At 47.7% G+C, this 14,505-nt stretch overlaps 1 protein-coding gene across 7 annotated transcripts in view; it reads right to left on the reverse strand.

The window, feature by feature from the left end:
• hdac4 (histone deacetylase 4) overlaps positions 1-14,505 on the reverse strand; it is a 93,155-nt gene that overhangs the window by 27,674 nt on the left and 50,976 nt on the right. For 4 of the 7 annotated variants that reach the window (XR_013453125.1, XM_040201305.2, XM_040201302.2 and 1 more), the window contains 11 exons: positions 14,160-14,278; positions 8,951-9,079; positions 8,559-8,665; positions 8,228-8,347; positions 7,763-7,976; positions 6,748-6,959; positions 3,063-3,344; positions 2,858-2,947; positions 1,659-1,845; positions 1,095-1,228; positions 64-166 (listed from right to left, as the gene is read on the reverse strand). Coding sequence is in view for 6 of the 7 variants with exons in the window: in XM_040201305.2 (XP_040057239.2) it covers positions 64-166; positions 1,095-1,228; positions 1,659-1,845; positions 2,858-2,947; positions 3,063-3,344; positions 6,748-6,959; positions 7,763-7,976; positions 8,228-8,347; positions 8,559-8,665; positions 8,951-9,079; positions 14,160-14,278 (1,697 nt within the window). In the remaining variant the exon portion in view is untranslated. The remainder of the gene's footprint in view (positions 1-63; positions 167-1,094; positions 1,229-1,658; positions 1,846-2,857; positions 2,948-3,062; positions 3,345-6,747; positions 6,960-7,762; positions 7,977-8,227; positions 8,348-8,558; positions 8,666-8,950; positions 9,080-14,159; positions 14,279-14,505) is intronic. The other 3 variants (XM_078091411.1, XM_040201304.2, XM_078091413.1) reach the window with 1 other exon arrangement.

The raw sequence follows: 14,505 nt of genomic DNA on the forward strand, positions 1-14,505 counted from the left end.
GCTTAGACCCAGTGTGTAAATGCATCCTGTGTGCTTGTATCAACGTGTCGTTGCGTGTCTTACAGTCCAGTTTCTGCCGCAGCGGGTTGGTTCCGTAGAGCAGGACGTGGGCTTCAGAGTGGACCGTCTGTAACTCCTCCAGCGAGGCCTTCCTCCCGCGGATACACTGCTCACAGGGAAGGAAAGAGAAGAGGTGAGGCAAAGAAAGTACAGGAAATACAGGCTGACAATCCAAACTGTTATAGTCATCAAAGAAGATTGGAAGGATAGCGTTACATTGTTAGAAGGACAAGTCCCGCCCTCATGAAGAGGCACAGCATATATTGAGGCACATGGTGTCTGCGTGTGTACAGTAACCCAAGTTTAGGAGGTGGAAGTGGTTCATTTTAATGCAATATATGCTAAATCTTTTTCATTGGTAAAGTCAGCCATCGATAGAAAATAGCCAAGTGCTGCCCCCTTCTGGTCGTTGAAGCAACCAGTACTTCAGAGTTGAATCCTGGCATGTCATACTACTAGGCTCCTAAGATCACAACAGATTTACACAGAGAAATAATAAAAACACTGATATGTTAAAAACATGTGTTATTGTACGATCTAAGCACGGTTCTACGCGGGGGGGGGCTGCATTAACCACGGATGACTAAAACCGGATCAATAGTACAGTAAGAACGGCTGACTGAGTGATTGGCCCCCCGACACACTGGAAGTCATCATCGAAAAGAGAACCATGGCCAAGTTAAAACCCATCGTTTATTTTGAAGGCCATGAATCATCTTGTTTTTGATGGACTCAGAAGCTCGTTCGGTTCAGGAGGCCTCATCGTCCTACTGAACAACTCAGACGGTCCTTTATCTCAGCTGCTTGATTTATAATTCTTGCCTCACTGTAGCTGCAGGACAAGTCAATTCAATTATATTGTTTTAGAAATATTCTGATATTTCATAATGTCGATTTGATATATAAACTACTGCATCTCAACACTTGTCATCCCAGGACACGCCTCGTATGGAGGAGGTGGAAGCCGTACCCTTTAAAGTTACATCTAATACATCTACATCTATTCCATCTATTAAGGTCAATGTGACTGTTACCTCGCAGTGCGACCTGAGGCCAGTTTCCTGTAGGCGGGACCAGATACTCTGGATTCGTCCAGCGTGCTCCGGGTGGCTGGTGGTGTTGCCGCACATACACTGGTGCTTCTGCATCAAAGAGTCATACACCAGGCCTGGAACAATACACACAGCGTGCACTCGTTTGTATCGCTTCGACAACGAGGGCAGGAACATTTGTGGCGACAAGATTCCTGTAATCGCACGGTTCCCATGATGTGATTATACGCTGCTTCACCATCAACAACAAAAGTCCCGCTGAGAGGGTCCAGTAGAGTAAATTACACCGGTCGTGGCGTGGGGCGTCACAGGGCTCACAATACCTAGCAACAGCCTTGAGCGTATAAACAGCCGCTGTATTGCGGTTTCCCTCCAACCTGCAATCAGCAGGATTACAGTGTGTTTATGATTGTTGTTTGCCCGCTCTTCTTTACAACGGACCTCCGAGAGCAACACACACACACACACACATCCCAGTGAAAAAGCAGATTTCATGCTGCAGTGTGTTATGCGTTGGAGCCATGTCATTACTGTCCTACTACGTACCTGTTGTAAATCGAGGCTTGGTGGGCGGCTCCTGAACCACCATGGGGAAGGAGGCGGAGGCTGGGGACGACTGGGCTCTGGAGAGGGGACGGTGTCCGGCGAAGCTCACCGACAACCCGGCTGCTTCCATGGAGGCTTGGTAGTTCCTCAGCTGGTGGATCCGCTGCTGCTCCAAGAGCAGAGCTTGCTGCGCACACACACACACACGCACACGCGCACACACACACAAACACAGAGGGACATGTGCCGTGTGACTGCTAGACCGCAATGTCTTCCCCCTTCCAGAGGGTGGCACTAGTTCCTTGCAAATACCTGCTGTGGTGCATTCTGTCTGCTGGGCAAACGAGTTGAGCATGTGTTACACAGAGACATGTGGGGGTTTCTCTATCTGTGCAGCGCATGAAAGCCACACAACTAAGAATCCCACAATACCTAATAATTCATGTTAGCGTTCAGCTGAAAAAGACAAACAATCTACCACTGCAACTGCTTTAAAAACAGCAAGGGGGGAGACGGGGGGGTATATGTTTTAGGATTATTTCATCTGAAAAGTGTCTCATTCAAACACTTGAAACTTGGGTGACAGGTCTGATCTTTTCACTGCCAAAGAGTCTCTCCGAGCAAAACCCGTTGTTCAGCTGTGAACAACTGTGTCTGCTTACATCGAGCGCCATGGCCACAGTGATGGGAGTGCCTGATTGAATTTGGACAGCAGGGATGGGCTCGACTGATAAGAACACAGTGTCCCGACTGGGAATGGCTGTGAATGTGTGTGTGTGTGTGTGTGTGTGTGTGTGTGTGTGTGTGTTTGCAGAAGAGATCTACAAAATAAATTCGTGCAAGAGAAATGAAAATTGAGGAAGGATTTCTTTGTGCAGAACATTATGTTTTGAAAGCTTGTGATTGTCCGTGTGGAGCTGCTCGGGAAAAAGTGTGGAGGAGGTTCAGCAGCCCTAAGCCATTCATAAAGATAAAAACACTACTCTACTACTGTGTGGCGTGCGCAAGCACAACCTGAGTGCTACTATAAGTATCTATGTATCTAGAACATTAAGGGAACAGTCAGGTGGGCAGAATGGAAATATCTCAGTTAGTCACTAGCTGCATCTGTTACTGCTGATCATTTATTTTGCATTAAAAAAAATGCTAACATTGAAGCAGCCAACAAAAGAAGGGTCATTATTAATGGTAATACGTACACATGATGAGATGATGTTACCGGGAAGGGATTTGATGCCAAAATTCATATCAGTTTCATCTTCCTTTTTTCTATTTTGACTCAGGAAAGTCTGAAAAGAAGATTCAATTTGTGTAGTCTTCATTTCAACCGACTCTAGTTCACACTGTCCATCATTCATCCTCTTCCCGCTTCTCCCACTCCCACCTGCCCTCCTCTTCCCTTACCTGTCGGAACAGGAAGTCCTGCTCGACTAGTCGCTCCATCTTCTCCCTCTCCTCCTGCTGCTGCTCCTGGGGGTCCGAGGGCTCCTGCTTGATGACCAGCCCTCGCAGAGGCCCCGTATCCTGCGCCGACGCCGAACAAGAGGCTGACAAGGATGAAAGGGAGAGCCCCTGGTGCTCCCTGAGCTCCTCCTCCGTCTCCTCAGGGTGACTCTGGTGCTGCCTGGCCGGGCCCGAGGCGCTGGAGCTCGCTGCCGACACGGGATCACCGGGCTTGGACATGATCTGGAGGATGAAAAGAGGAGAGTTCAGGGGTGGGGGGGCCAAGGGACACTCGACCCAGTTATATGATTCTCTCAAGATACCCGTTCAGGTAAGAAACTTTGATGGAGCTAAACAGGAAGATTGGACCAATAATCTTTTGGTTTCTTTACTCAATGTTCTACTATTGAACTTCTTACGAAGGAAAACAAAGCAGCTGAAACCTAACTGTCTCTGTCTACAGACACTGACAGCACACAATTGGTTTGTTCATTTATCTAATTTACTTAATTTGGTAAACAAGCATCTCTATATTGATTCAACTGTAACATTATTGTCAGACTAACACACCCTAAAATGTTTCATCTACGTGAGAATTGGGAATAATTCAACAAGGTTCGGCTTTCAATTGTCCGACGAGGCTCATTTTGAATTCTGATAGTTTTGCTGAATGTCGTTTGGGACTCATCTTAGATTGAGTTTGTGTTCACACATTTTAGAAGAAGTCGGGACAAAAATAACTTCAGCTAGAGGAGAAAAGAGGGGAAGGAAGTAGGGCTGTCAAAGTCGACGCTTTAATCTGCAAGATTATTGTGGTTGAGATTTATGCAATAAAATATTTTAATGCAGTTAAAACACTTGTGTTTACTTCTGGTGTGCGTTGACACGAAACCGCCGCGCGCTTCAGTCCGTTGGACCGGGGAGACGGAGACGGTAGTTGAAGACAGAGAGAGCTTTTACAGCTGAGAACTGTGCAGAGGAATTCCTCCACGTGTCAAACAGAAGGGGGGCGAGTGGCAAACGGACCACTTAAAGCACCTCTATGCTAAGCTAGCTGCTATGCTACTTCCATCTCAACGTCTAACGTTACCCTGCGCGGCGCACAGTCGGCAGAGGACCACCACCGTGTCCCTAAAAGACCGTGGTCTGGAAAACGTCCTGGCTAAATGTGCAGAGATTGTTGGCTCTTCAAACACAGCCGTTAAATGAAGGAGAGTTGAGAGCAAAGTGCACGAGGACCGCAGGAAGAGTCACTAGTTCGACATGTTCCACCTTGTGGCATTCGGCCTCGGAGACGATCGAATCTAAAATACACGCTTTCTAAAGTGATTACTGGTTACTGTAGAAGAAAAACGAACTTTTAATAGCGATTAATCTAGATTAATGAATTTCAAAATGTGAGATTAATTAGTTCCCTTTTTTTAATCTATGGACAGCCCAAGAAGGAAGACCTGCCATCTTGCCCAGCAAAAGCACAACCTTCACCACAAGTATCGCTGTTTTTCGTTCCCAAAATAGCCGACTGCTCGGCTAAACAACAACGTAGAAGAACTTAAGGTTACCCAAACAAAAGCTAACATTAGCCCGGCACTTGCCCTTTTTATATAAACAGAGCAACCAGATCTGTACTCTGAACTCTGGTTATTTATCAACTTAGAGGTCGGCGAAACTATATTTTCAAATCCATACAGGTAGTTAACTGAACTAGGCCTCCAGAAGAGGAGACAACCGAGCGGAGGACACGAGGGGGACTGAGAGGAGGAATTGTCGAGGGCCCGCTGTAGGAATCTTGTTGTGGCAGCTGTCCCCCGTCCCCGTCGTCAAACGACCTCAACCTTGATGTGCAGGTCATGATTGGAGTGGACCACTGCGTGAACCCCCCCCCGCCCACACACACACAGTGAGAGACATGGAAACAAACACACTTGGCTGGCATATTGCCCAGGGAACAGTCCATTGACGTCAGAGAGCAGGCTCCTGCCTCATCCCAGTCCCCCTTCTCCAAACAAACTCAAAACACCCATTCACTGCTCTCTCTCTCTCTCCCTCTCCCTCTCTCTCTCTCGCTCTCTTGAATGGTTCGAGGGCACACACACAGACAGACAAGCGATATTATCGCGCACACGGACACTTCACACTGGTCTGTCGGCCGTCCTCACAGCAGTATCGTGGTAGCGAGTACAGCGGAGTGTAGCCTCAGAGCCGTCTCAGGTAATTAAGGGGAAGCAGCAGACTCTTTCATTCCTCTTTGCTGCCAAAATCTCAGACAGTTAAAGCCAGAGTGTAACGTAGTAGGAAGGGCTCATTTTCCTTTGCTCAAGGGAGGGTAGATTCATGTTTTACAAAGTGGTGGTGTCCAAGGGAGAGACATGACCTTTAACATGGCGCAGTGACGTGCTGCTGTACGGCACCTCCTCGCGTTAAATCGCATGTGTATTACTAGGAAAATATATATATTTTCTTTAAACTTGACTCTTGTGCAGTAAGCGATACTATATCTGGGGGGTACTTCTAGGTTTTTTATTGTCCTATGTTATTTGAGAGGCAGCTCAGAGACAAAAGATAATCAATGACTAGCCATGAGATGATTACATTTGGTACGAATGGGACTACTGGGTATACAAGTAAAATGGCTTTGTGACTGCAATATTATAATTTAAACTATAAATCCCCAAGAATGCTTTTTGCGTATGATGTTACAAAGATAACAACCAGAAATGTGCTGTATTTCACTGGTTGCTGAACGTGGGTCTACAGTGAGCAGCCTGTGGTTTAGTACACTGGGGGAATCAGGGAAGCAATCAGGAAAGAAAGCACAGGGCCACAATATGTCCATAATAATTTTTACCCTTTTATGATGTCTGATATCGTCGTCAATGATTTACAGTGTATGGTCCATTCTAACTGAGAAATGTTTGGAGATTTCTTTCCTATTTTTTAATGGCAAACTCATTAGGTTCAATTCTCACTTTGAAGACGCCTCGAGCATTAAGACAATAACCTGCTTTTACACATAAGCTGGACTTAATTAGCTGCAGTCACAACAAGCTGGCGTTTTGAACGAGAAGGAGTCACTAACAGCCCCAATGACAAAAGATAATGGGACTAAATCCTACGGGAATATCTGCACTGACAAAAACACACAACAACAACCGCCTCCCTCTTTACAATGACCGTACAATGATTACGAATCACCTCGTCTGCGCACACACACACACAAACACAATGATGCACTGAGGCACACTTCCTGGGTGACCATATATGGAGGCGGCTTCCTCTCGAGCACAGTTGCCAGGGTGACAGGGAGAAGAAGGGATACATGAACACGGACTAGAAAGACTTGCTAGAAGAATTGCTGATTGCCGGCAGATTTATTGTGCTCTTGGAGCGGAGACAGGATTTACACACATTAAACAAATCAAAGTTGTGTAGATGAACGAAAACTCCCCCCAACACACACACACACACACAGATATACAAACAAACTTAAACAGACAAACTCATATAAATAGCTGGCTGCTCCACCACAGCTGTTTAAATGTTGCCTTGGATACCATTTTTGACACACACATGAATGGCTACCACCACATGCATGCGCCCCCCCCCCCCCCCACACACACACACACACATTCATACATTCAGCTACCTTGTTGATGATGTGCTGCTGCTGTTGGAACTGCTGTTTGTGTTTCTCCAGGAACTGCTGGTGTTGCTGCTGGACCACCAGCTGCTGCAGGGCCTGGGCCTGTCCACATTGCTGCTGGGGGAGAGGGGCCGACTGGGTTCTGCCAAGGGGGCGGTGCCCACGGGCAAGTTTGGAGACGGAGGGGGACGGCAGCGGGAGGCCGGCCAGACCAACTGAGGTGAACACATAATGGTCACAGCAGAATGTCAAGCTAGACTCTAGAATTTGGCCATCATTTGCTTTTGAACATATGTAAAGGGCCTCAGATTGATTTATTATAGCAGTTATTTTCCAGCTACACCAGGGTCGCTATCTCTTAACTTATATTTGCAGGAGAGGATTGTACTAGACAGTTTGGTTACATTTATCTTCGGTCCACCTACAAGTCATTTAAAAATATTTTGAGGTGTAATCGCCCATTTAAAAATAACTATAATCCACCTTGCAATTGTTTTCCCACCAGGCAATTTAGGTCTACACTCGCCTCTGTCCAAAAAGCAATCACATCATTTTATCCACCTGGACATTCGTGCAAAATTGTTATAATTGTGATTTGAACTTTTAAAGTATGCCCAAACATATCTATTGTGAGGTCTCATCGAGCTCCAAAAGTTGCCCCCAACTTTACATCTTCAACCAAACCTTTAAGCTACTAGTTCACAGTGTTACATGAAAAATACAATTACAATACATGGCTGTGAATGTGTGTGTGTGTGTGTGTGTGTGTGTGTGTGTGTGTGTGTGTGTTTGCAGAAGAGACCTACAAAATAAATCCGTGCAAGAGAAATGAAAATTGAGGAAGGATTTCTTTGTGCAGAACATTATGTTTTGAAAGCTTGTGATTGTCCGTGTGGAGCTGCTCGGGAAAAAGGGTGGAGGAGGTTCAGCAGCCCTAAGCCATTCATAAAGTAAGACATAAGACATTCAATACATACAATGCAAATGTAGTTAATTCAAGTTTGCAGTGAATGCTGACCCATTGAATTGTGGCTCTGCTCCATCAGCACCATGTGTTGGAGAAGGGGGTTGTGACCAGCCACGCCCCCTCCGCCCCCCTCCCTGTCCAGAGCCGAGGACGCCAAGTAGGAAGGCAGGTGGGCCGTGGGCAGGAAGGGACGGGTCAGAGGAATCCCCTGCTGTAGCGCGGGCAGCGTCAGACGACTCTCGCCATCTTGGTGTACTGACCCCACCTACAGAGAGAGAGAGACACACAAGACGAGATTGAGACACAAGGAGGGAGACAAAGAGAGGCAGATGGACAGAGACAAAGCAGGGTTAAATGAGACAGAATGGGAGCGAGATGGTGAAAGAGAGGCGCACATGTAAGGCAGCGTCTTGCCAAGAGAATAATTGAGAAGCGGTTTTGCAATCTAAATATCCTTTGGTGTCATGAGTGATGCTGCATTAAAGATTCATAATATTGAGCTTCGACTGTACTCACAGAGCTGGCCTGCCCCGTGGCTGGCAGTCCCAGGGTGATGTTGGGCAGAGAAGGGGAGGTGTAGAGAGACAGCTGGCTGACTGAACCCTCCCTTGCAGCCAACCTCTGAAGCAGGGAGGCCTGAGCGCACACACACACACACAAACATTGCAGTAAATGATCACAGAGCACAGTCACAAAGTAGACACCATGTCATGTACAAACACACACACACACACACACACATTCAGAGCTCCCCATTAAAACAGACAGACAATGCCATGTCTGGTCACCCGTCTGCCCCCGTGCACACAGACGGACACACAGGTGGATGTGCAGTAATGTTGGTTACCTCTCCTGGGCTGCAGGAGATATTTACCCCGTTCTCACAGGGGATGTTATTGGAGCTGTTGTTGGGGGAGCTGGGACCGGAGCCCGGTGCGCTGTTGCATGCGGACTCTGTAACACACAACGCACACACTCCATTTGCCTGAGATGCTGAGCTTGACTTCTGGGGTGTGTTCATTTCATAAAAGTACGGATTTAAGTTTTTTTTCCCTTTTTCATTTACATCCAAATTCATTTCAAATGAATGATGATAGCGACTTTATTCATAACATTTCATTAAAAAAAACATGTTGCCAGGCAAAATCCAGTCTTTGATGTTCCAAGTATAGAGAAGAATGTGGATATCTTCATCTCTACTCTACAAGTACTGGCAGAAGGAAAGTCCAGTAAGCTCACCAGCCACGTCGAGGGAGCGCTTCTTGGCGGTAGTGATGGGGCCATCTTTCCTCCGGAGGAGAGGGCTGCTGCGGCGCTCCGTCACCTTCTGCTTTAGCCGGGAGCGAAGCTTCAGGTTGGGCTCTGAGGCTGTCGGGACGGAGAGAAGAACAGGGACATGATGGAGGATGAACTCCAAAAGGTGGAGGAGTTTCAGTCTGTACAAAACTCTTAAGTAATTGAAGAGCTTCTTTTTCATTTGATGACACTTTTTGTCTATTATAACAATATGAGTGTTATTCCATCCCATTGACTAACTATGTGGCAGCCAACTAAGAGGATGGCGCTAAGAATGGCGAAGTATTTCATCTCCAACCGGGCCAACCAACCACCAGGAGCCAAGAGTTCCACCCTGAGTTTGCTTTGTAAAAGTGAAAATGTGTCGCCACACAAGCAAAGGCTTGTTCAGGGACACGTAGCGGGGCTGATGACCTCGTACCTAAAAGGACCAAACCGTGCGTGTTGGACCCGACGGATCCCCGAGTTGAGTTCAGCCGTCGTCACGCGACAGCGGAAAGCGCTGCAACGAGAAAGGAGGCAGCCAACTGGCATCTTTCTTGACTCTTTCCTTCTCAACAGCGCTCGTTTCCAAAAACACAAGCCACCGTCCGTCGCCACGCGGGTTTGTGCGTCCGGCTGTCCCTCTCGTTCTGGATTGGTGGGGGGCAACGTATGGCCGAGTGCCGCGTGACGGCCAGACGGAGAAGAGGCGAGTGCATTCAGCTTATTGTGGGAAACCTCTCTTGTCAGGGACAGGACCCGACCTTTTCTGGTCTCCCTCTGCCAGGCTGCACCAGACACAGGCGGTTTTATTCCCTTCTCCACTGGCTTCCTTCCGATCCATTAGTCGAAACTGGGCGGGTTGACCGACGGCTGACCTGCTGTTCGTTCTGGAAGTTTCTATCAAACAGATCACGCTAAATTCATTAGCCTCAGAGAGGAAGACTTTTTGGTACAGCTGAGTGGAAGCAAACGATCTGTCTTAGTGTAGTGTTGCGGTTTATTGTCATAAGATGTATTCAGGGTCACTATCAACTCTTTGGCCTCTTGCTTCCTGCGGCCTCCGATGAGCTAGGATGGAGCTACGCAGTATTAATGTACCTCAGAGAGGTTCTAGCACTCAATATACCTCCTGGTCTGTGAGGACGACATGAGCAATTTAAAATGTCTGAGCACTTTTTCAAATTGCCCTCGCGCCTGATCTGGAACTCGCGCCTGAGCCTATAACATTCAATTATTTTTTAAAAAGAGCTTCTTCTTCAAGCTTCTAGTGGAGGGCACTCTCCCAAAGTCTTTGTTAAGAGCGATGGAGTGGGTCGAGACCAAACACCATGCATTAGCTGAACTGACAGAAGCAGAAGGGGTGAGTGCGTGAGAAGGAGCGCGATGCATTCAGGCTCAATTTGAGGCCGTTACACAGGGGATCGTGGTACCCTCTCTCGGCTATGCTAGATAATAACCAAAGCCGTGCTTAAAAAGAATTACACAGGTGTGAGGTGACATAGGCCGCACTCTATCTGGTGCACGGGGAGCAAAGGAGAAGATGCTGGCGCACGGCAGGGTTGCGTTAGCGCGTCCTGAGTCATTAAGAAATGGACAGCTAATCGGAGGAGGACAGAGAGACGGATGAATGGAAGGTCAGAGGGAGGTGATGAGGACGCTGAAGGAGAAAGAGAAGTAGGGGTGTGTGTTTGCCGGGCACCGGCCGCCACGGGGTGTTCACCTCAGGACGCAGTGACTTTGAAGGGTGTTAATGCCGACTGGGCAAAAGCACACCAGTCTGCACACGCGCGAACACACTCGCTGCAGAGGGCCCAGACTGGTTTTTACTGCTGACTCTGGCAGTTTACCGTAGCACTCTCTTCCTCCCATACATCCCCTCCTCTCGCTCTTCCTCCCTCCCTCTAAATCTGCACTCCGGTCTTTCCCCTGGCGCAGCTCCCTCTCTCCTCCGTTGCTTGGCCCCTCTCCCGAGGACATGCACACCAGGAGCAACCGTTGGCATAAGTGCACACTCTGCCTTGTTACGGCATCTTAAGTTATTTTCTGCCGCATTCTGACTATTGTAACTTTGCATACTTCACCCTCTGCAGCTCATTCAGAATGCAGCAGATTGACTGGTCTTAAAACCTGTATTTACTCACACCACTTCACTTCACTGGTTACCAGTAGCTGACTGCAACCGTTGTAAAACATTGGTGCTCACGTACCGTGCGGCAAACAGATCAGGGCGAGTCTTCATCAAGACATGGTCAAACCTCACGTCGATGCCGGCTCACTCCGCTCTGCCAATGCGCTTGTTGTGAAACTGCCCACTGCACCTGGACTAAGTAGCACTTTATCAGCACTTACGATCGCACTTGGTTATAGCACTTTGTAGTTTGTCTTTCTTGTAGAAATGGTACTTTTTTGTCTGTGCCCTCGTGGTTAAATGCACTTATTGTGAGTCGCTTCGGATAAAAGTGCCAGCTAGATTAAATGTAATGTAATACACTCTCGTCAGGCAACAATGTGCCTTCGTCTGTGGGGACACTTAATGCTGCCAAGGTAGCAAATTACCTGGGCTGCTGCAACCCACCGTCCTGGCAATATAACAGTACAATATAAAAAGACTTTTACACACTGATGGGGGGGCGGAATAGGCTTTTGAGGCGAGAATGAGTAATAACACACTAGACTCCCAAGTCCAAGCATGCTTCGCCTTACAAGTGATCTCCTATTACACATCGCTGCTCAAGACGCAATGTTTCTTTCTGACGCCCCGTCACACTTTGATGTGGTCAGAAACACTCCATCCGTCTGATGACATACGAGTATCATTGCTTCAGTGGATGAGGGCTGGAGGAGCAAACTGGTTCCCTGATACAAAACGTATTGATCAGTTGCTCATTTGTTTTGACAGACGGGAGGCCCGGGCTTCATGCTGGGGAAGCCGTGCTGCTCTGTTTCAAGGAAGGGAGACATAAAAATCAATGGAGTAGTTTGCTGAAACTCATCAGTGGAGCTTCCCAGAAATATCCATTGATGATGCATTAAATGTATAGTTTTACGGACCGATGAATAAAACAGACACGTTTTGTTTGTAAATCTCTTTGACTCAAACTATCGATCCAACATATCCAACGCATATTTTTACAAAAGAAATTCTTCTTGAAATATCATATAATTTTCCCAACAACTAAGTGTGTCGGTTGTTGTCTCATCGAAGTGTCAATAAAAATGTGTTCAAAGCAAAGGGGGTGAGATTAGATGTTTGAATACAAGGGAATTGGAACGTAAACATAAAAGTTGCCGTTGTCAGCGCTGTTGGCACCTTTAGCACCGTTAGCTGGAAGCCACCGGCTCAACTGTCAACATGTTGAGAGCCATGTGGAGGCAATTGATATGCTCCAAATTCCATTTAGTCCTGCAAAAAATTGGGATTAAAGAGGCAGGCGAGGATTGGCAGGCGGAGGAGAACAACTAGGAAGTTAACTGCATGTGGTTTAAATGTTCTGTGCAGTGTGGAATTGGAATATGTCATTGTGTGTGTGTGTGTGTGTGTGTGTGTGTGTGTGTGTGTGTGTGTGTGAGAGAAAGAGTGAGGGACAAAGGGGGTCAGCTGGACAAGTCTGTGTCTGTCGTGAAGGCCTTTGCAGACTTCCTGCCTCGGCGTTCAAAGTGGCCCTCTGTGTTCTCCATTATCACAGAGCCTCTCAGACTCAAGACAATGAGCCCCTGTTGGAGCTGTGTGCCCGGCCCCGCCTCCCCAAAGCACTTTTAGGACTTACACGCCTACGCGTGACAAAACGGGTCATCGCCGCGAACGTCATGTTTGACGGAGCCAGTCGTCGGAGCGGCTCGCGACCGCTGCCGCTCGCTTCCTTCCTCAACACGGGTCATCGGATCTGCAGTGTGCCGCCTCACTGACACAACAGTTCCCCAAACAGCTGAGGACTCGCCTGCGGGAGCACATGTCAGTGTTTCCCTCTCTTATTTTTCCCACAACAAAGAACAATGCCTTCAAATCCTCTCCGAAAAGCTTTCCTGATACATGCGCGGTAATGGGCTCGTGCCACAAAGCCAGCTGCACTTTGTGTCACTAAACTGGGAACATTTCCCAGCGGTTCCATGTGACTGACTGGAGTTGAAACTTTCTTGAAACCCTCCCCGCGTCCAGCTCGCAGCAGGTGGGCAGGAGTGCAGAGCACACGGGGCTCAGCTTCCAGCTGTGAGAGCAGGCAGCGATACTGCCGAGGCAGCTGCCGACGCTAAGTGGACAATCACAGCCTGGCCGGGCTTGACTTGGACAGAGGGAGGAGAACTAACGCTCCGACGCATCCAAAAGGCAGGACTTGGTTTCTAAGCGCTCCTCATGACAGCCCTCGGAGCGGTGAAGGGCCCGCTTTGTTAAGCGGCAGGATCTATGACGTCTGTGGAGGAGTATCCATGAATGAGTTAGCTAATATCTAAAACAGGGGATTAGCCCACAGGCTTTTCAGAATCACTTTTTTTTGGGGGGGGGTCGGGACGCAGATATTGTGGATCTGGTGATGACGCACAAGGCTGAATAGAAGTAAGGAAGTCAATTTCAGAATCAAACGCTTGAATATGTCTACATTGACTCAATGTAAGACCTTGAATCCAAGAAAAGAAAAAACCTTTCTAAAGGCAGAAAGTCCTGGGAAACTGGCTGGTTGTCGTCAGCACACTGCAGATTTAGAGCTTTAGAGGTGCTCATTTTGTCAGCGTTGAGCAGAGCCAGGCTAGATGTTTTTACCCTGCTTCCAGTCTCTATGCTAAGCTATGCTAAGCTAGGGGGCTGCTGCCTGCAAGCACATATTAATCATTAAGACAGGTAGTGGTAGAAAGTCTTCACCCCGACTCCTCAGTTTGAACATTTTCATTTTGAGTTCTCTCAACCCACCTGCCCTCATTTACATAAGAATGGTCGAATTAAAGGACTTCTGGAGACTATTTTAGGGGCCTCTATTAATCCTCCAGGGGCTGACTCCTGGTTCCTGTGCTTGACTTTGAAACCCAATAAGCCATTTCAATCGCTAATGCAAAAGGAAAAGGGAGATTAGGGCTCCCTTCAAGACGTGCAGTGGGAGGCTGGTTTTAAGAGCCGGAGGAATACGGAGGTCAGGAAGTCGCATTACCTCAGCAAAACCACGGCACCACCCTGTACCTGTTTTGCGGAGGGGGAAGTCGTCTTTTGAGTCGTATGTGCCCAGCATCGGGTGGGTGTACGCTGACAATGCTGTTTGGGGAGGAGAACTCTGGTCCAAAGAGCTGTGCTGGGTTTTTCTACAAAAAAAGCAGAAGAAAAAATATTGTCAAAATGCTGGATGAGAGAGAGAGATGAGGCAGAAAGCGGGAAGATACGGAAGATAAGAGTAGAAAAAGGAGAAATGGTGGTGACAGTGAAGGCAAGTCATTTTCATCCAGCGCCACGGCAGAAATGTTTGCCTGCTTAAACCCTCTTCAAATATTTGAAGCGCATGAGAGGTGCCATTGTCTTTTTTCTCAGCCCC

This window comes from Gasterosteus aculeatus, chromosome 16, assembly GCF_964276395.1.
Source record: "Gasterosteus aculeatus chromosome 16, fGasAcu3.hap1.1, whole genome shotgun sequence".
Classification (NCBI taxonomy): domain Eukaryota; kingdom Metazoa; phylum Chordata; class Actinopteri; order Perciformes; family Gasterosteidae; genus Gasterosteus; species Gasterosteus aculeatus.